Source organism: Megalobrama amblycephala, linkage group LG4 (genome assembly GCF_018812025.1).
Source record: "Megalobrama amblycephala isolate DHTTF-2021 linkage group LG4, ASM1881202v1, whole genome shotgun sequence".
Classification (NCBI taxonomy): Eukaryota; Metazoa; Chordata; class Actinopteri; order Cypriniformes; family Xenocyprididae; genus Megalobrama; species Megalobrama amblycephala.
The window spans coordinates 21,120,094-21,142,820 of record NC_063047.1 but is presented as its reverse complement, the minus strand read 5'-3'; the positions used below and the strand labels follow the sequence as shown (position 1 = coordinate 21,142,820).

The window sequence follows — 22,727 nt, the reverse complement described above, 5'->3', positions numbered from 1 at the left end:
CCTAAGGACAGTTTTTTCAAGAAGGGGCCCATTGAGTGTAACCTGCAGATTCTCACCCGTCACACAAGCAGAAGTCGACAAACTGTAATTTTTCTTCTTAGTGGCACTGCTGATAGCTTTAGAATTCTAGAATTGATATATATATATATATATATATATATATATATATATATTTAATTCGTTTTACTATATTAATTTGTATAGCGCTTTCAAAATACATAGTTTCAAAACAGCTTTACAGAAATTGCATGCGTCTACAATTTTGGGTAATTTGTTATCAGAGGTGACTGTGTCCAAGTAATGTGTATACGTCAGAAACGTACAGTTCTAAGACAATACAAATCATGCAGTTAACTAACATCACGTATTCATTTAGGCAGAAACAATGATCTCATTAAAGCAGTTATTACAAGTTGCAGTCTAATATAACACACAGGTCTTGCAAAGTGTATTCTGGTCATGATAAAATATATATCTGACATTCTATCTGAATGTGTATCATCAGCATGACAGTGGAAACTACTTCCATATTTTCCAATAATATTACCAAGGGGGGCAGCATGTACTGTATATTGAAAACAGCAGAGGGCCTAACACAGAGCCTTGTGGCACTCCATAGCTTACTTACATAATTTCCCGGTCTGATAGAAATTATCTAAACCGATCTGAAATTTTTGATGTGTAATTTTGTAGTCGATCATTATCTATACTGTCGAACTTTTTTCATAGATATTTTTTTTTTTTTTTTTTGTCAGAAGGAGCAAAATTGAGCGGAGACAACTTTTTCAAGTATTTTAGTCATACACTGAAGATTTGAAATATATCTGTAACTTGCCAAATCATTTAGATAATAGTGAGGACATTGCATAGACTTCTACTGATTTTATACTGTATCATGTCAATGATATTTTCTATGGCCTAACACAACCCTACCCCTAAACGTACCCATCATGTGCAAAACAATAGATGTAAATAAAAAGAGTTTTGGCCGATTTATTAGCTCACTTTTTAACTAGCGAGTTCCATTAAAATGTCCCCACTAGTTGGTTGTCATAATATTTCGCTATGTAAATGAGGATATTTGGCTGTGTGTGTGTGTTTGAAAAGATTTTTTTTTAAATTCAGCATGGAAGTTTTCATTTGAACAAACGTGACAGTAACACTTCAATTAAATTCTGTTCTTTTGAACTCTCTATTTGTCAAAGACAAAAAATGAAATAGAACAAGTGTTTTCAACATTGATATACATCTTACTTGCATGTGATTACATTAAATAGGCTATGTATAAATTAGTGTTCCTTTGGTTTTATCTTGACTAACTGAAATCGAAACACATTGTTTATCTAGTGCATCAACAAGACATCTCTCAGTTTAACAAGCAAAACGTTTGGAATTTGTCTGGAAGAAAAAAAAATTATATATATTTGTCTCAAAATTTCTCTTTTGAAGATTAGCTAAATATATCATACAAAAGAAAATGCATGTTTAGAAGTGTTTCCATACTGTAACACTTCTAAGTAAGTTAAATTGTCACAACTGAACTGGTTTTCATACTCCTTTCGGAGATGTTATCAGAAAGTGGGGCTCTAAAAGGTCTACATTTATTCAGCCCATCACCTCAGTCCAAAGATTACCAAAATGTTTACACGTTCATTAATCCTGAATTTACGCTAATGGATCACTGACAATAACATAACACCCCCACTAGTAAGGCCCTTCAGCTTGGTGCCAAACAGCTACAAATAGACACACAATTACAACCTTACCCGTTAGCGTGCCATGCTAACAGAAAATCAGTGTTCATTCAAATATCCTTTTCCTTTATTATTACACGGCTGGAACAGTCTTTATATTTACATTGGCAAAGACATCTACGATTCACAATTCTGTGACACCAGCATTTTGTGTAGACGGAGGAAATACAAAAGAAGGCAAAAAGAGAAAAGAAATCTCTGGCTGGTTGGCTACTGATAAATGGAGGCCATCTGATGCTTGAGAGATATAAAAAGAGCCTGGTGAAGTACCCGCACCTGTCAAACCTTATTGAGTGAGCGTAATTTAGTGCAAAGGTACATTGTAGGATGACTTTATATATTACTCAGAGCCAGCGATCAGAATCATTCATCAGTCCATGTAACCAAAGGAATAGACAAAGAGTTCTGTAGACCTTCCTCAAGACATATGATGCTCTCCACTGCCCTTGCAGGTTGGCAGAGATGGCCATATTCAAGACAGATGCCTGTTTCTTAGACGCCTAAGTGCTCCTATAAGGACAAAAAAAAAAAAAAAAAAAAAAAACCCACACGCAATCCAACTGGTGGGAGAGTAAGTGGGAGGGGGAACAGAATTGTGGACTTATCTTAGAAATTAAATCAAATTGCAGTCCCAAGGACAAATGAATACACAGTAATGAGTGGAAGATTTCATGTACTCAGAGGAACAGGGACAAATGTGAAGGGTTTACAGACACACCTTATGACCTTTTCTCATTTTGTTTTTCAAGTAAGTCAGGGCAAAATGTTTCCTATATACACATAAATAATATTATACGCAATAAGTACTAATGCATATGCAGATTACCTGTATGTAACACTCTTCAACAAATACTTCAGTGTTTTAGAAAATACATCGATAAAATGCACATAACATACATAAGCCTGTATTTCACTTATCATAATTGTCTGCAGTTCTGCGCTAAACCATTAATACAGCCGGATCTTTCTTTCTCATAAAAATAAATGTCAATTAGAATTCTTTTGTCTAGAATTCTGTTGTCTGTCTGAGTTGGGATGATGTTGGCCAAAAAGAAAAGCTTTGCAAAAAGCCAATCTCTCCAATTTGAATCTGCTTGAGAAATGTGAGTCATTTTTTCCTCTGTGTCTAGCTAATAGCAGTATTACATCCTTTCAGAGACAGGGAGATGTGATACAGTGAAAACTGTAATTAAAATGTCTAATTGGCATATTTCATAGAATGAAGTAAATTACCAGAGCCTCAGCAAATAATTGAAAAACAAAGCAATTACCTTCAGTGGGCCCCATTCACTAAGATAATTGCAGGGGAATGACTCCAGCATATGAAAACAGGATCATTCTGCCTGCCTCCCTATGGAGTACTGCAGTGCTCACATCTACCTTTCCACTCATAAGAGTAATTTCCACTGCTTGATTCTTCATAATTGTCACGAACACTTTATTTAGAGGGCAATTTACAGTATTCTTACAACTACAGGTAAATGTCTGATCCATATATGGCACATGTATGACTCGATATTGGCATGTAAAGAATTTTTTTCTAATTATGTGCTATGACATGTAAAGAAGTTTTTTAAAAAGCAAAAATATTAGATTAAAACTGGGAATATTTGGCTTTGCATGAAACATTTCATTAAAGGGATAGTTCACTACAAAAATTCTGTAATCATTTACTCACCCTCATGTCAATTATCTTTTCATTATCATTGAATAACGGTTCCTCACAGAAAGCTATCACATGACTTAAAGCAGCCATAATAATTGAAAATAAAAAAATCATTATAATGTAATTAAATGTAATTTGAATTCGAATGACACAAGTTTAAGGGATGGCAGAATATCTTCTTTTAGAAGTATTCATTTAACTTCTAGACTAAGGGGGCATTTACACAATACTGTTTTCAACTAAAAACTGAAAACTTGCTATGTGTTTTGGCAATTCATTTAAACTACAATAGTGTTTTTGGGGCCAGAAAATGCAATCTTTTGAAAACGGGTTTCAAAATGCAAGTTTTTGAAAACGATACTGCTATTGTCTCCATCTAAACTACAAAAACCCGCATTCGTGAAAACGGCGGTGTCATGCGCATGCGTATTACATGTTCAGTCTATAGGTACATAGTTTTTCTTTATAAAGTGACATCAACTACTGATCTGGCATGCATAATACAGTGTACATTTTAATACAACGTTGTCGTCTGTATTCCTCAAAACTCAAAGAAAAAACATTTCCGTGTTTAATACATCGTACCCTAAAAGTTTGGGGTCAGTAAGATTTTAAATAATAATAATAATAATAATAATAATAATAATAATAATACTTTTTCAAATAAATGCTGGTCTTTGAATGTACTATTCTTGAAAGAATCCTGAAAAAAGCAGCACTGTTTTCAACATTGATAATAATAAGAAATGTTTCTTGAGCACCAGATCAACATATTAGAATGATTTCTGAAGGAAAAAAAAAAAAAAAAAAAAAAAATCACATTTTAAAATACAGTAAAACTGTGAATTATTATTATTATTACAATTTAAAATATTTTTGATCAAATAAATGCAGCCTTGGTCAGCATAAGAGACTTAGACTCAAAAACATCTTACCGACCCCAAACTTTTGAATGGCAGCTGTACTTGTACAACATGCTTTTAAGGTTCACTGCTCCTCTAAGAGGGTATGGATGTTTTGCATCACTTTGTGCCTTTCGATACCTTTGCTTGATCTTTGACCTCTTGTGTTTTTCAAATAAGGGTAGGCAACCACTCACAAGAAGGTGGTGGGAGAGTTCTCATAGATCTCATCTCTCATGCTGCTGACATCTCCAGCATGGTCGAAACCTTCTTTAAGATGTTCTTTGTACCACCACTGTACCATGACGAAGGTTGCGGCAAAACCTCATGGAGGATTCACATGGATGTAATTGGGCATTGCAAGGCCAACTTCACACTTGGTTACAATGGCAGAATGTTGGGATAGGATATGCTCCAATCCACTTAGGAAAAGTGGAGACAAGGATGGAATGCCAGGTATGTCTTTTTTGTTGTGTGCTGTGAGCCTGCTGTCGCCAGGGAAAAAGCCAAAATGTAACTATTGGGTTACAGTGTTGTCTGATGTGCATTTAGCACGAAACATGACACTCATTACAGAATTGTTCTCTGTGCGGGTTATGAAAACCAGTCAATGAGGTTTCAGTCTTATTCACACTGTGAAATTGAATTCCTTTAGCTGTGGAATTAAAGGGATTATTCACCCAAGTCAATGCGGTCCAAAATACCACTAAATGAGACATCTTTCCAAAATATATTCTTCCATATTTGGGAACTTTTGCATATAGTTAATCCATCCGACAAACCTAAGCATAACTTACATTAGTGAAATGCTGAAATGTGAAACCTATTCCGTTGATGCTTCTTTTGCTGAAACACAAATAGGCAACAACGAAAAATGTATACTTATCAGAAAACTGAATAAAGCCATCATCTTAACACAAACCCTCTGTCTGCATCTTTTGCTTTGGCCAAATAAAGGAAAAGAAGACAAGATAGCCACTGCCTAGGGCAGGTAGGACGAAAAGAGGTGTCAGTTTCACGGAGGTTACATGGAGCATGAAAGAAGCTTGTTGCTGGCTGGGAGGAATGCTGCGAGGGATTAGCCCTTTCTAATTCTTCTCCAGCTCCCCCATGCACTTACTCGCTCTCTTCCACAGAAGACTGGGGAGGCCAGCCTGACTCTTCCTGACACGTGACAAGAGATGGCCTGTCATGTTAATGTACTGCTCCGGGCTGTCATGTAGCTAAACGTTTTCATTTCTCAGCTTGTAGTTCCTCCTCGATGCCCCGCCACACTACAGGCCTTCAGATCACCTGCAGGTATGTACTTTGCGGTACGTAGGGAAATGAGAGGGGAAAAAGGCCCTGGAAAAAATCTTTTTCACTGCTGTCACTTCAAGGGCCTCTTAAAAGTAGTAATTGGCACTTTTAAAAAAAATATGGAACAGCAGTAAGCCATTAAAAGTTGAACAATAAAAATGTTCCACATAAGAAGTTAAAGGCCACATAGAGCATCTTTACAAATTTATCTAATTCTTTGTTGTATTTTAGTTGTTTTTCATGATTTCAGTCTGCCAGTTTGGAAATGATCGCACTTCAACTTTGCTTTCTAGATCAGTGGTTCTCAATCAAAGAGCTGGGACCCACTAGGGGGTCTCAGGGTGACGTAAAATGATTTCAAATAAAAACAAAATAAGCTAATACCAAGATATTTCTTATTTTAATTCAGCCTCTCAAGTGTGAATTCTAGACCTGGAAAAGTCATATAAAATTAGTAAAATATTACTTCATGGGAATTTTTATACGTTTTCCTAAGTCATGGGGCCTTTGAATATTATTGTGTGGACAATGGGGATTCCTGGTTCAAGTAGTTGAAAACCACTGTTCTAGATGGATATATTGATTAAAGTATTAGTTCACTTTTAAATAAACTTTTGCTGATAATTTACTCACCCCCATGTCATCCAAGATGTCCATGTCCTTCTTTCTTCATTAGCTTAAGGTTTAAGGTTTTTGATGAAAACATTCCAGGATTTTTCTCCTTATAATGGGCTTCAGTGGGCACCAGACGGTTCAAGGTCCAAATGACAGTTTCAATGCAGCTTCAAAGGGCTTTAAACGATACCAGACGATGAATAAGGGTCTTATCTAGCGAAACGATCGGTCATTTTTAAAAAAAAATAAAAAAAGTTTACGTTTTATAAGCACAAATGCTCGCCTTGCTCTGTTCTGGGATGCGCGTTCGTGACGTCACGTAATACACAATTACGTTAAAAAGGTCACGCTTGACATGGGCGGAAGTACAGAGGCGGTGTTTACAACTTGAACGTGCAAATACTAACCCTGCGTCTCAATCAGCTCCCTAGTTCCCTAGGTCGTGAATCAGTATATCATGAAAGTGAATGTGGCCGATTCCCTGATCAGTGCCGTGACTACTGAACTAGGGAGCTGATTGAGACACACGGTAAGTCAAACGCCGTTTACAAAAAAAGGTAAAACAACTAATGGTTCTTCCATCCTGTGTTGTCAGTGCCATCAGACTGTCATACCCTTCTCCATCAGAACAAAAACACCTCTAAAGGGGGTCGCAAACCGGACGCGCGAGCTCAATTTTCTCAACTCGACTCCTGATAGAAGAGCTGCACAATGGGAGTGTTTTACATCAACAGGGAAACGTTACATATGCTTTAATATTTCGCACTGAGGTTAGTGTACATGGAAAATGGCACAACAGAGCAAAATGAAAGAAAAGGCTACGTTTATTATACATTTTTAGACTTTATTCAAGCTGTTAAACTAAAAGTGTAAAACTAATGTATCTTGCAGCACAGGGTGAAGTCAGTTTGTACATTAACGCCGATTTGAGAGAAATATAATATACATTTAATGTAAAACAATGTACATGGCGCGGCAGGATTTTGAGTCGTAGCTGGGCGCCGCGGACAGGAAAACAATGCATTCTAATTTTAAAGACGTGGCGCGGTGCTGAGCTTCGCTTCCGGTGTGCGACACTGTTGCTTAGTAACGGTGGAAATCCATTTTGTCCGATAATGCAGCGAGATGGAAACAGGGACTCACTGACTGATTCTAATGGCGGGATTGAAATGGTCCAGTCGTGGCAACATTGAGATTCTTCCTCTGTTGGCAATGGTTGGCATTTGCCACACCACCACGTCACCACGTCTGCCCGATGCCGGGTAGGGTTGCACCAGCCGTTCGTAAGTTCTTTCTTAAATTGGAACGTAAGTCCACACTAGTGGCTTAGTAACTACTAGCTAGTTTGTAACTAACTCTGTACTTTATTCGGTTGCACCATTTGTTCTTAAGGCAGAACGTAGCTAGTAGCTCGTAAGGTCTCCGTAAAGTAATGCGTAGTCGCATAATATGACGTTGACCCTCAGTGATCCTTCAAATACAGGAGCAGAAGTTGACAAAAACCTTAATTTCTTTTCGACTGAAGAAAGAAGGACATGGACATCTTGGATGACATGGGGGTGAGTAAATTATCAGCAAAAGTTTATTTAAAAGGACATTTATCCATTACACTTAGCATGAATATCAATTCATCATATGCATATACTACAATTTCGTGATGCCTAAATTCACATAAATAAAACTCATATTTGTTTCCTTTTCAAAAATGTATTTAGACAAAATAGTATAGGATTTTAATATTGGTCATAACATGAAAATAAGTAGGCCCATTGGCTTATTGGCATCAGCCAGAATTTTTAAGTACATCTCCACCAGTACACCTATTAAAGAAATATTATTAAAGCAAACAACCTTCAAATTTCTATCTTATATGTCCAGCACACACTGAACAAGGAGGGGTGGTCTCCGCAGCATCTATCAGAGAATGATCACCTTGCTAGCAGATCATCCCGTAATGCCTAGACAGCCACTCAAACTGAGAGCTTTTGAGAAGATCTTGGCGCCACACAACAAACAAACCACTCCCTCAGCCTGATACATCAGCCGACTGCTCCCTTACTGCTCCTCCCTGTCTGTCAGAGGACAGCAAAAACCCCATTTACTACACCCACAAATCCCCGCTAATCTGATGAAGAAAGAAGATTTGCTTTCCATTTAATGTAACATATCAGTTTGATTCAGCATTTGGTACAAAATTAGAGACGGCTCTGAGAAAGTTGGATGAATGTTTATGACAGTGCAACGCTGGAGTTATGGTGAAAAAAACAAAGCAAGAAAGTGATAGACAAACCAGTGGTCTGGATGATAACTGAATATTCAGAAGTCATTAAACTGAGATATGAATATGTATTAAGAACATGATTTTTTATACGGTTTTATCAATACAGCTGAAATTTGCATCAGTAATATGTTATGAATATTCACCAAGTCATCTTTAATATTTCTGCATGCACGATGTAACAGCATCAATGCTGTAACGTTCCAGGGATGAATTAATAAATTCTTTACATCAGAATTGTACTTCTAATGATAGAGACAGACGCAGCACAGTAATTCAGCAATAAAGAGGAAGGAAGAACAGTATGTGCAATTTGACTATCATTAAAAAAGAAGCAATTCAATTACAATGAAACTCAATATCTCAAATAACAAATCCGGTATGCTCCGAAGTTATAATAGATAATTTAAGGCACACTTCCAGTTCACATACTAACAAGCCTACTGGCGGTTCCATAGTAGAAACATTTTAAAAAGAAAACATAATGGCGCCCTGAAGACGGCATTCTTTGCCAAAACATGTGGGTGTGTAGCCCATTATTTCTTTTCCTTTTTTAAAATATTTTCCTTTTTAAAACGTTTTCCTTTTTAAAAAATAGTCACTTTAATAAAGGCTTTTTAACTATACTTGAATTTGATGTGTGCCTTGGATCATCTCTTTTGGATCGTACAAAATCGAAGTAATTCTTTATGAGTTTAACTCATCCAAAAGGTTTTACACATTTTGAAAAATATAACTGAAATTTTGTTTGTCCCCATGAGCCAAGCTGTTTTATATAGCGGGTTGCTCCCACACGGAAGATGCCATGTTGAGATCACATGACTAGTCTTGTCTTCTAACTCCACATGGTTACTTATAATGCTAATGTCGGTACTCATACTACTGCATGGCCCATGAAGACACACACACACACACACACACAAAAAAAATCACTCCAGTATATATAAACTTCTATACATGCATCCACACCCATAGGTGGTACTATAAAATCCAAACCCACTGGGAAGAGACTTGGCATATACAGCAACTGAATTAATGCATTTGTGAATCACTATTAATAATCTACAAGCAATAAACTTATCACAGACATTTGAACATCCTCGCTGTTGGTGCATCAAACTTGCTCTTCCATGCTGTTGTGTACGAAATGCCTTTAAGAGCGCTGAAATTTGCTGTCAGCCATAGCCGTGGGCAAGGATCCAGCCAAAGGACATAACAAGAGGAGGTGGGAAGCATCACATATAATCGTCCCTGACACATCATCACCTTCATTGTGCCTCTCAGTCCGACCGAAGCCAAGGCAAAAAGGTTTGTGGTGCTGGTGCCGAGTTTAGGCAGTAGTCCTGTACACAGACCCAGGAACACCATCTGTCACTCTGGTGTCAAGTGGCACTTGTCTTCAGTGATTAGCATTGCTGCTTCAGGTAGGCCATGACTAAGGCAACCATATGGTCTGTGGCTCTGTGTGACCACAGTGACCCAGATGAGATCTTCACCCCTCTGGCTTCTCCATGATGACACTGAATGGACAGACTCATGGTGTGCCATTAAAGGATTTAGTCCACTATTAAATAAAATTTTCCTGATAATTTACTCACCCCCCATTTCATCCAAGATGTTAATGTCTTTCTTTCTTCAGTCGAAAAGAAATTAAGGTTTTTGATGAAAACATTCCGGGATTATTCTGCTTACCAGACGAGGAATAAGGGTCTTATCTAGTGAAACGATCTGTTATTTTCGAAAAAAATACAACTGTATATGCTTTATAAACACACATTATCGTCTTGCATGTGCTTCCGCTTTTCGCATTCTTCAAAAGGTTTACGCCATCTGTCCAACACCTTCCCTATTCTACTTAGGGAAAAAAACTAAACTGGTGCCGCGTTCCTTCCGTAAGTTGAATAGGGAAGGCGTAGGACATACGGCGTAAGCTTTTTGAAGAATGCGAAAAGCGGAAGCACATGCAAGACGATAATGTGTGTTTATAAAGCATATACAGTTGTATTTTTTTTTTCGAAAATGACCGATCATTTCGCTAGAGAAGACCCTTATTCCTCGTCTGGTATTGTTTAAAGCCCTTTGAAGCTGCACTGAAACTGTAATTTTGACCTTCATCCGTCTGGAGGCCATTGAAGCCCACTATAAAGAGAATAATCCTGGAATGTTTTCATCAAAAACCTTCATTTCTTTTTGACTGACGAAAGAAAGACATGAACATCTTGGATGACACGGGGGTGAGTAAATGATCAGGAAAATTTTATTTAAAAGTGGACTAATCCTTCAATTCTGACAGCTATTGAAAATTCAGGCAAAATTAAATAGAAACAAAAGACCTCGATAAGGCCTTCTGGAGACATCTTTAGCAAAAGAGGAGCAGATCAAGCTCTTGACTTCAAGAAAAGTATCACTGTACACTGTATTCAAAGCTGAGAGGTTTTTTTAGCAGTATAAATAATGATAGTAATGATACTAATTATTTATTTGCAGTAAAATGGCCAGAAAGCAGGACACAGACACATTTCTGCCTAAAGGGTCTTAATTACATTCTTAAAAACATTCTTGAGTTACAAATAAAAATGACCTAAAGCCAAGGTCTTCATGGTGGGCAGTGAGTGAAACAACCTTCATTTCATTCTGGCTCAGATATAAATATGGCTGACAGCCAGTACATTACAGCTGAAAGCAACAATATAAGCTACTCTGAGATGAGTGTGAATATTAGTGCTACCACAAAGAGCAGAATGCTGGAGCTTCTGATGCATATGTAAGCTAAAAACTGCTGCTTTTAATGGAACACTTTAGAGGTTTTTGCAGTAATGCCATATAAGAACTATTTTGAGTTCCCCCAAAGAACGTTGCAGTATTACAGTTCTATTTTTCTTAGTGTAATGAACATTTTAATAATCTAAAGAACCTTTTTCCACTATAAAATGGAAAGGTTCCCTGGACATTAAAGGTTCTGCATGGAACCACAGAAGCCAAAAACCCCTTTATATTTAAAAGTGAAAGCCCGGAAAAAAAAAACATCTCATGCATTCGATTGAATATTATAAACAAACCAGTAACCGACTCTAGCCCGTAGCTCTTTGAGTTAATTAAAGTGAACTGATTAGTATCAGCCAAAGACACTGAACAATCTGATACCCGTATGTCTCATCTGACTGAGGAGGTTAATTAGAGAAGCAAAGGTCTATAATTTTTCTGTAGCGATGCATGAAATGTAATAGACAAATAAACAAAAGCAGAAGCCTAAAACGACACATTATACCAAATAAATTTTTGTGCTATAGGCTAGATAAATGCAAAAAAGATGGAAGTGCAAAACAAACAAAAAAATAATTTTCAAAAGGAATATTTTAGTTCTTCACTTTGATGGATGTTTTCTGGTGGGTTTGTTAGATTTTATTTTCTCCACATGTAGAAGTATAATTATTTGAATAATAAAATACAAAGCACAGCAATGTCCCAATGCAAACCAATTCAACATGTTTCTGAAAAGGTGCATAATCCAACAGCCATCTTCATAGTGTTCCTCTGAGAAAATTCCATAAATGGAAAGAAAATGTGATCTGAAGACAGTGGATACGACACCTAACAATGACAAAATCACTGATGTCTCTGTCATTGTGAGGGGCCAGAAGCCTCTTTTTAAAGCTCTGTGATTTTCCTGCTGAAATGTGTGTGTTTTTAGCACTGTTCCTCAGAACATGCTAAACTGTAATCACAACGAGTCATTTTTAAAGGCGGAGAAAATCTAGCGTGGACACACACGCACACACCGAAACACAAACACACAGTTGCTTAGTGTGAAGAGATCTCAGCTAGAGAAGAAAGCATTAGGTCTAAAGAAATGATGACACACGCACATACACACACGTGCACGCACATACACACGCAAAGTAGCTGAAACGCTGCTCCTGCCATTTATCTCGAAGGACTCCTGCTGAGCTGTAAGAACCAGCTACTGTGGCTAAGAGAGACTTCTGCATCGAATCTAACCACCTAAATTTACAAGCACATTGAGACTTCTACTCCTGAAAATGGCTAAGAGAGCACACGCTGCTGCAGTCTTTGAGAACAAAACGCTGTCTGCAACCATATAAACAATACATTAAAGAAATCTATAACTGGTACCCTATAGTCATGCCACACATACATTTCTAATTGAATACAAGCATCCAAGCTCTTCAGTCTGTGAGGCAGAGAGGTTGTTCAAAGCGCCACATCACAAAATAGATTTGCTCATTCTCTCTCTATCTCTTCTTTCTTTCTCTCTCCATACCTATATTGAACTGAATGACATTACATAAACCGTACTTTGTCAATATAGCACACATCCTTCAGGTTATGCTCTATCCTCCATTACCTCTCAGAGGCATTTCCAAATTCAGCCAAGCTGGTGAAGGTGATCAATGAAACTGGAGGTTAATGAGGTCAGGATAAGGGTCATGCTTATAGTCAGACAACATACAATGGGTTTCTAAAAACCTGAACCATTATCCTTAAGCTAGTTCTAACCTCATCTTAATTTATCTTATATAAAGATTTAAGGCTGTACGGTTAATATACATTACCAAATTGGTAAGTTAACATGAAATAAGGATGAACAATACTTCTACAGCATTTATTAATCTTAATTTTAATTTCAACATTTACCAATACATTCTTAAAGTCAATTAGTTAATGCACGGTGAACCAACACGAACAAACAACGAACAACTGTATTTTTATTAACGTTAATAAAGATTAACAAATACTGTAACAAATGTATTACTTATTGTTAGTTCACGTTAGTTAATACAGTAACTAATATTAACAAATGAGGCCTTATTGTAAAGTGTTACCAATTAAATAAATAAAAACAAATCCACAAATGTGTCTTGTTTGGCTCCTGCCTGAGCTGTTATCCATGTGATTATCATACAGTAAGGATTGTAGGTATTCTCATTAAAGAGTATAACACAGAGTAACATGACAACTTTAAGCCTTAAAGCAAATAGTCATTGTTTTGAGATCAGTGATGGATCTTCGTAGGATTTAAATCAACATGCACAAGTAAAGTTGTCATATTATGATCTGAGACACTTCATCGTTGGATTTTAAGTACTAAGCAATTCATCTGATTGTTTGTAACATAATAAGACTGAACATCCTAGATTTAGGTTGGGATTAGGACATTTGTAATTATACATTGGAAATTTGATGATTTGGGTGGAGCAATGCCATTGTCCATCCCTTTTAATTATTGATCATAAGGGTGAAAAAAAAATCTGTCAACCACAGTTTGAAGCAAAATATTAAAATTCTTGCTTATTGGAAATATTTTTGGAAATGTTGGTAATATAACACCATAAATGAAATTTGCTGAAGAATATACCCTCACAACTGGTTTTATTCTTGTGTTATGTAATTTCTTTTGATGCAGTTTTTGATGTTGAATTGAATACACAGTGTATATCAAGATTCATTTAAACAATGTTTTAGGGATTTGATGAACTGTGGTTGCATAGTATTGTTTCATACAAAAGCTGCTATCAATCATTTATCACTAAACACACACACACGCGTTTCAAATTAGTCTCGTTCTCCAGCTCAAATAGTAACATGCTTGGGTTTAAAAAATATTTTGGCAGTGTCACTAACAAGGACCACAGTGAAAATGGTGTTCCCCAAATAGCTGCAATTTAGCCATAAACTGTGTGCAACTGTAATCTTAAATCTGTGTGAGAATCACAAGACAGAGACATGATGAGTATAACAGATTGTAGCAGAAACAATGCATTACATCATTTGAAACGTTTATTTTATTTTTCAAATGTTTTTTTTAATTCTCAAATAGGCTATGCACGAACCATTTAACCTGTATTAATTATCTATTAATTATTAACGCGTATTATTATTAATATATGAGCAGATTAGAGAATTAACAATGCAAGCTCTCGCCCATGTTTCATATGTTTCCATATGTCTTTGTTTGGTGGGTCTGCTTTGGGTCATGTTGCTAACACAAGAGGGCGTGTTTGTGTCTGTTATAGCGACGCTCTGCTGGCTGCAACCCTGCTGTCATATTTCGGCCACTTGTTTTGTCGTGTCCATCTCTGTCAGTGGGAGACTTACAGATTCGTTAAAATGTACTTTACTTTTTTTTTTTTTTTTTTTTTTTTTCAATTTGAAAAACTATAACAATGTTTTTTTAAGTGTTGAAATACAGTGCTAATCTGAATCATTTGGGCTGAAGTGACAGCTCACAGTTTAACTTTTTTTTTCTTCTTCTCTAAAACTTGCCATGTCGTTGTATAAGGTTCAGGAGATGTGGCAACTTTGTGCTATGTTCTGCCTGTTTGTTCAACCAATCCATCCCTTACATTGAGATTATATTACCACGTGCCTCGCGCAGTTTAAAACGGTCATTATCTGCAATTATGTGCTGTAATTGCGTTTTAGTTTGAATAGCGACAACTCTGAAATGTGCCATCGATTTCAATCGTGTTATGCACCCCTGTGTGCAACTGCCTGAATACGGACTTGCGCCTTTCCCTGCGAAAATCTCTACACTAGTCGAGGGAGATTCACTTCACATGTCCACCAGTCAAAACAGAGATACATCATTTACTATAATGCGATATTTATCAAAATGACTTGATATAAAATAAACAGTTTTCAGTTTGCACGATTGGTTGAAATAATAGGTTTAGCCTACAATAATTTTTATTAGGCTATTTAAAAACAAGTTTTCAAAATTCCAAGCTAGAATATCATGACTGTAAACACTTGGTTTAAACATCATGTCCTGCTCAAAGTCGATACTGGTTCATTTTAGATAAACATTAAAATACCTAAATGCGCAATGCTATGAAACATGTTTTTTTTTTGGTAATTTTTATTTTAACATATTTCTATGTGTCTATTTAACTCGTCAAAAGCTGCAGAAATTAGAAAAAAAATGTATGAATGAAATAAGTAAAGTAAATGCAACAACTCATCGGCCTGGGCTCCGAACAGCTGGTCGTCTTTCCATAACCAATCAGCTTCTCATAAAGGTGACGTATGCGTGTCCTACGTCAGACCAATAGAGAGAGAGAAGAGCCGAAGCCGACGGAGTTTGAGAGAGGGAGAGAGAGATAGGGACAAGAGTGGCCCATCAATGCTGTGACCAAGCACAGGAGCTCAACACACACCCCTAACTCTAATCGCAAGCATCTCGATTCCGGGAAGTCCTGCAACACCTCGAACCCTCGTCCACTTTCCCACCTTCACAGATCAAAACACGGGCACTAAGGGCCTTCTGTCCGGTTTTAAAGTGGACCTAACACCGCCTTACTTTCTTGACATGGGAGACATGGGGGATCCACCAAAAAGTAAGTTATGCATTAATGTCTATATATGTGTCCAATTACACTTACTGCTAAAATTGGCGATTTACGATGAATCATGCCTGTTTGCCGATCAATGCATGACTTTAGAAGTTTGTTTCAAAGTTCTGAACAGACCGCAGTGATCGTGACAAGATCGTTCCTCAGTTTAAATCACTACAAACAGGGCCTATTCCAAGCCATTTAATACTTAATTTATTATTATTATTATTATTATTAGGCTATTATTATTATTGGTGTTATTCTTAATAATAAAAGTAATAAATAATAAGAAGAATAAAAACAATTAGGCTATGTCGGTTCTAATGTAACATTATTTATTTCGGTCATTTTTCAGTCATACACCGTTTTCAGCACCATGTCATAGTGTGTTTATTTCTACACACAGAGTCAAAGTATTTCACTGGGAAATTAGGGCGATGCCAGACTTACCATACGGTTGTAACATGTACTAGTGTTAGCTTACAATTAAATAAAATAAAAAATAAAAAAGAAAGAAAAATATTTATCCTACATAATTTGAATTTCATATGCTTTCTCTTTCAATCAGAAAAGCGTCTAATCTCGTTGTGTGTCGGCTGTGGGAATCAAATCCATGACCAGTATATTCTGCGCGTGTCCCCGGATCTGGAGTGGCACGCGGCGTGTTTGAAATGTGCAGAATGTAACCAGTATCTGGACGAATCCTGTACATGTTTTGTCCGAGAAGGAAAAACTTACTGTAAACGGGACTACATCAGGTAACGCAGATCATTTAGGTCATGTTTTAGTTTTCGAGTGTGGATGACTGAATGACAGTAACCTCTCATTATTCACTGGTGCATTACGGCAGCATGCTGTCATTCATTTTTTTTTTTTTTTTTTTTTTTGTACTGGACAGCACCTATATGCTAATCTCCTGTCTTAAATGAGTCTGCAGCGCAATTACTCCACAATTATTGTGGGGCTTTGCTCATATGTAGCATTGCCGCATGAATCTCTACGAAATTTAATCGCAATATTGATATAATATTTTTGACAATATGAATGTAGCATATTTAGCCATTTTAAGAGGCCATGCGTGAGGGACAAACACCACTGTTTAATAATACGCCAAAAAGAATTGTCATTTATTATTATTAATGCTTTTATTTAGCTATTAATAATATTGATAGGCTAATAATAATTAGCCTACAAACGAATTTTCTTATTTACTAAATCATTAATCGACTTAATGATTAGGCCCAAGTAAATTCTAGTGTGTATATATTTTAAACCTTTGCATTTGTTGTTCTGAAATGTATGTGCATTTAATTTCGGTTAACATATATTCACTATTTTTTTTATTGTTCTCATATCGATCGTTAGCTGCCATTTATTTTTTTTAACCCAAACATTAGACTATAATGTACTTGTGTTTTTCTTTTTCAGGTTATACGGGATCAAATGTGCTAAATGCAACATTGGTTTCAGCAAGAATGACTTCGTGATGAGAGCACGCTCGAAGGTTTATCATATTGAGTGTTTCAGATGTGTGGCGTGTAGTCGGCAGCTCATCCCAGGAGATGAGTTCGCTCTGCGGGAAGACGGGCTCTTCTGCAGGGCCGACCATGACGTGGTGGAACGGGCAACAATGGGTGCTGGTGACCCATTAAGCCCATTACATCCGGCGAGACCTTTACAAATGGCAGGTAGGCATACTATTCTACCACAACTTACAAAGCGTTGTTTGCTCAAGGACTCGGGGATTAGGTTATTTGTCTGGGGGAATTTAGACACAAAGCTCCTCTGAACCTTTAGATTTTTTTTTATTTCTAAAAAAGTGTTCAAGACGAACAAACAAAAACATGATGATACTATATATTAAGAGATTAAGACTTATGATGAATAAATGTTGTGCAACAACCATTCGTGAATTATGGTATTAACAAGCCAACCACAAGACTGTGGTGGTTTGACAGCATATTCGTTTTTGAATTTAGCTAGGCCTATTCATACATGAAATAGATATTCTTTGCTGATTAGAGTCCAACCACGCGTCAGTTTATGTGTACTAGAGAAATAAAGGAGATCTTTCCACAAATAAATACCAAGAAAATGTAATTTAATCTTAAATGTTGATGTGTTCTAGAAATATAATAGTACGATATCAATGTATCATGTGATTACTGTAAGAGCATCTGGCCTATATATTTTTGAAATGTTAATTAAATTAAACTGATATTACAAATTCAAGCACGTGTTGATTCTCCACATTTAAAGCACCTGTAAAATAAGCCTAAAATAAGTGTTTAACTCGAAAATCACCCGCACTAGGCTACTGCTGTTCTATATTCGCTGCATTAATGCACCTTATTTTATAATAATCTCAATAATGGAAACCACCACAAACTCAGATCTTAATGCAGGTTTATTGATAACTTCGTTAAAGTAATGTCATGGGCAGCGCGCACCCGATTATTTAAAATTCAGAGGTATGCACAGATTGGTTTAATTAAGCGTCGTAAACCTATCTGGGTCATAATCGCCATCCAAATTTATTGCATTCAGCAAGAACACATAATTGCCAGAAAAGGGATTGCAACCATGGCTGCATTTCAAGTTTATTAAAAGGAAACTCTCTTCGCCAATACATGCAGAAATAAGAATTGCATCTGGGAAGGAGCAGATTTCTACGGAAAGAAATAGGCTATCTAAATAAATATATTTACGCTTATGGAGAGATTCCTCTCGATGCCGGTCTCGTAACAAGACCATTAAATATATGGAGAATATGGGAACACTAACACTCCGTCTTTCAGTGATTTTTTTAGCCTATTATTATTATTATTATTATTATTATTATTATTATTATTTCACATAAGTCCGTCCAACTTAGATGGCCTTCCGACTTATTCCTTTAAATGACTTATTTGATCGCTGGACATAGCTTACCTAATCGCAGTCTTCACACATTCAGAGCATTATTTAAGAAATCTCTTTGCATTCAACAATCATTAATCTACGTTTCGTCTTTCTTGCAGCAGAGCCCATTTCGGCACGCCAGCCTGCGCTTCGACCTCATGTGCACAAGCAACCTGAGAAAACAACCCGCGTCCGGACAGTCCTAAACGAAAAACAGCTCCATACCTTGAGGACTTGTTACAATGCCAACCCTCGACCCGACGCCCTCATGAAAGAGCAGCTCGTTGAGATGACGGGTCTCAGCCCGAGAGTCATCAGGGTTTGGTTTCAAAACAAGCGCTGCAAGGACAAAAAGAGGAGCATACTGATGAAACAACTCCAGCAGCAGCAACCCAACGACAAAACGGTAAGATTAGTGGCGCTTCAATCGATAAACCAAAAATATTAGGTCTTTCTAATGAGCCACTTCGCGCGTTTGCAGTGTTTATTGCTACTATAAAATATATCTTAATTGAAGCATGTAGGCTACATTTAAAAAAAAACAAAAATAAAGTTTGTATGTATTTTCAGAACCTTGCAATCTCATTTTTTATTTTTTATTTTTAGAAAACATGGCGATTTCAGTTATGGTCTCATTTAGAACATCAAACTTCTAAGATCTTAAAACTTAAAACTGGAAGTTTCTGTAATGCGGCCCCTAAACTATGTATGACTGCAAATCATTTATTCGTGGTCATCTGCAGAACATCCAGGGGATGACGGGGACTCCAATGGTGGCGACTAGTCCAGAGAGACACGACGGTGGTTTGCAGGCAAACCAAGTGGAGGTGCAGAGTTACCAACCGCCTTGGAAAGTCCTCAGTGACTTCGCACTGCAGAGTGACATCGACCAGCCTGCTTTCCAGCAACTGGTGAGTGCGCAAAACTGTGCGTAAAGACACAATACCAGTAGCAGTATTAAAAGCACCGCTAATAAAATGAATAATACGTATAATATTAATAATTAAAGAACAATAATAATAACATACATTTTGCCCGTTTTAGGTGAATTTTTCTGAAGGAGGGCCAGGCTCGAACTCCACAGGGAGCGAAGTCGCCTCAATGTCCTCGCAACTGCCAGATACACCGAACAGCATGGTAGCGAGTCCTATAGAGGCCTAGGCGAGTGGATTATCTCCTGCACCTGAAGTTTGGGAAAGGACGTGTCCGGGAAACCAATCTCAGAGAGAGGCTCGTGAAGTTTCTTCCATCCCTATCATTAGGGCCGCTCCTGAATAAAAACCCATAAACCAACTGCACGAGGCCTCTATATCGAAACAACCCTTGGTTGTATTTATACACTGTGATGACAATCATGGGATTTAAACACACTCCAACCGAGCAAGTCCAACGAGTGTTGCGAAAAGACCATTTAAACTCCAGCGAAAGTGGATCCAGCCGGCGCACGTATTCACACACCGAACTTGACGTGATCATTGCAGTGCTCCGCAGCCGAGTGGACCTGGTCGGCTACACTTTTGCCAAAAACCCCTCCACATTTTTTTCCACTTTTATGACAAATCAATGGACCTCTACGGATATAAGACGCAAGAGAACTTAGTCTAATATATACATTCATATAGCCTACTTTTGTGCGCAACGTGAGTAGCCTATAATGAAACCATGACTGTTTATTCTGTTTCTATAAAAAGATCGAAATGGACTAGTTCACAAAAGAGGGTAGTATGGCAGCCGAGGTCTACTGCGATTACAGTTTTGTTATATGGTCTCTTTTCAAGCCCAACTAAAGCATTGCAACAAGGTATACCTCTATTTTGCCACAAGCTGTGTGGGAATTTCATGTGTTCGTGTCCGTCCAAGAACTTTTTTCTTTCCCAAAGATGTGTATAGGTTTAAGTTAAGTTAATATGACTGATTAGCTCTGGAGGTTTCGTTTTGTTCCTGTATTACAAAATATTTTATTATTTATTGTCGGAAGACATGCCACTTTTGTGTACTTTTACTTGCTGAAGAAGTAAAAAGGAAGAAAAGAATACTGTCGACTCCGAATGATCTATCATAATTGACGTGTCCTGTCGTTTGATCAAAGACTGATGTAAGAACAACGCCATATGTAGAGTTATCTTCAGGAATATTTGATCAATAAAAATTTGACGTGTACTGTAAGTAAACGGTCGGACACGTGGGGGTTTCTTAAATGTGACCATTTTTATAGCCTATCTGTTTCTCGCATGTCAAGTTGAGGTTTGGCTATTATAATATATCACACAAGGAGATAAGGCAAGGTGAAAAACCAATCAGTTCTCGTTTTATCAAATAATGTGTTTAGCAGCGCTGCAACCTAAAGTACCCTTAAAGGGACAGTCCACCCAATAATGAAAATTCTTTCATTAACATATTTATTTTTTATATATGTATACTAAGAAAGTAAGTTGATGCTATGTATTCAAAGACCACTAAGTGATTTAGAGAGGAGAAAATCAAGAATTCAAACATTAACCTCAGCAGATGGCGTGTTTCATCACTTAGAGTAACAGTGACTGGCCTATAAGAGAATCACCATGTTATTCATATGCACAATGGTCTGCAGCAGGCTTGCTAAAGTACAAACAATTAAGTAACAGAATTAAACATCAATATACAACTCTACAACTCTCTTTCAGGAAATCATTCCAAGTGCTGGTACAATGACCTTGACAATGCCTCTTTACATGGCCCATGGCTCTGGGCATAATTCCACTGAGCTTTTATGCTTCCTTTGTCCAGACAGTTGCTGCAAATTGAGATCATTTGGATGCTTAACATGCTTATCTACTGAATAATATAAATTACCTTTGCATGACAAATCTTTTATTATTGTATACTGTACCTTTTTCTAGCAAAAAAAAAAACACTTAAAGGTAAACACTGTCAAGAGCAGTATAGGTTTACTATACTAAGGTAGCTATTTTTGCATTTTCTATTTGCATTCCAATTAAAGTAAACTAAGGCAAATTGAATTAGCCCTTCAATTAAGCTTTAGAACAAAAAGTACAAGACTATAACAATGTAAACATTAGGACATATTTAAGACGTAATATAACAATCATTAGATGGTAGTACTTATAAGACAAAACTAAAGCGCAAAGCTTTACTCATTTGTGAATGTCTACAATAATTCTGTATTATTACATAACTCTACAAAAGTCATTTTGCCATGTCAAGCAAGTAAATCGTTTTTTATTTTACTAGCAGTTCCAATGATGGATGTGTATAATCAATGTATATAGGCTTTATATGAATCAACAAATATTTTAATGTAAAACCAAAAGAGATTACAATTAGCACATTATGGATGTATCCTTTAACTTTTAATTAATTTTAATAGCTTTTTTTTTTTTTTCATATAATCAACCTTTTTTAAAAAATATTTCTTTTTTTAACCTGTTAGCGTTCCACTGTTCCACTGTAGCGTTCCACATACCTTTCTCAAGAGACCAAAACCATGCATATATTCCAAATGGTTAAAAAACAACATGCAATTCACTTGGTTATGGCTTTTTTTTAAAGATGTTTTAGGCAAATTTTACAGGAATGCAAAGGGTTAAAATTTTTTTATTTTGATTATGTAAAAATACTTCCATGCTACTGTTGTTTTCTATAAAAGTGTAAACTTTTATAGCACAACACCTATGACAGACAGCTCCATTTAGCTGAAACTGTAGTCTGTTGCACATTGGGATTCATTGATTCACATGTTGGTGAGTCACAAAAGCTGTGAATTTGACCATGACTGAAGAACAACACACGCAAGCATGAAATCAAATAGGAAATAGTAATATTTAGCTAAAAACACCCAAATTTGTGATGCTTCACTGTTTAGGTCATTTGTTGAGCAAAGCATTAAGTGGCATCGAACTTCTGCGAAGCACAAATCCCGTTTAAAATGTCAGCTCTTTTCTCTAGTCCTCTACAACC

The 22,727-nt window shown here is 36.8% G+C and overlaps 1 protein-coding gene and 1 long non-coding RNA gene across 4 annotated transcripts in view; one reads left to right on the top strand and one right to left on the bottom strand.

Moving 5' to 3' along the window:
* Window positions 1–22,727, bottom strand: part of LOC125267011 — a 54,858-nt gene that overhangs the window by 18,747 nt on the left and 13,384 nt on the right. The window lies entirely within an intron of this gene.
* isl1a (ISL LIM homeobox 1a) lies at window positions 15,593–20,941 on the top strand. 2 transcript variants are annotated; one of them, XM_048188224.1, is made up of 6 exons: window positions 15,593–15,872; window positions 16,438–16,627; window positions 17,298–17,557; window positions 18,893–19,176; window positions 19,514–19,681; window positions 19,815–20,941. In XM_048188224.1, the coding sequence occupies exons 1-6, from the start codon at window positions 15,845–15,847 to the stop codon at window positions 19,929–19,931; spliced, it is 1,047 nt and encodes a 348-aa protein (XP_048044181.1). In that variant the 5' UTR covers window positions 15,593–15,844; the 3' UTR covers window positions 19,932–20,941. The 2 variants fall into 2 exon arrangements, with proteins under 2 accessions (XP_048044181.1, XP_048044180.1); XM_048188223.1 differs by having other exon boundaries at window positions 15,594–15,872; window positions 18,890–19,176.

Coding starts and splice junctions, on each gene's coding strand:
- isl1a (XM_048188223.1), top strand. CDS start 15,845: ATGGGAGACATGGGGGATCCACCAAAAA. Junction 16,628..17,297: donor TGTAAACGGGACTACATCAG/GTAACGCAGATC, acceptor TTTCTTTTTCAG/GTTATACGGGATCAAATGTG. Junction 19,682..19,814: donor AGCCTGCTTTCCAGCAACTG/GTGAGTGCGCAA, acceptor TGCCCGTTTTAG/GTGAATTTTTCTGAAGGAGG.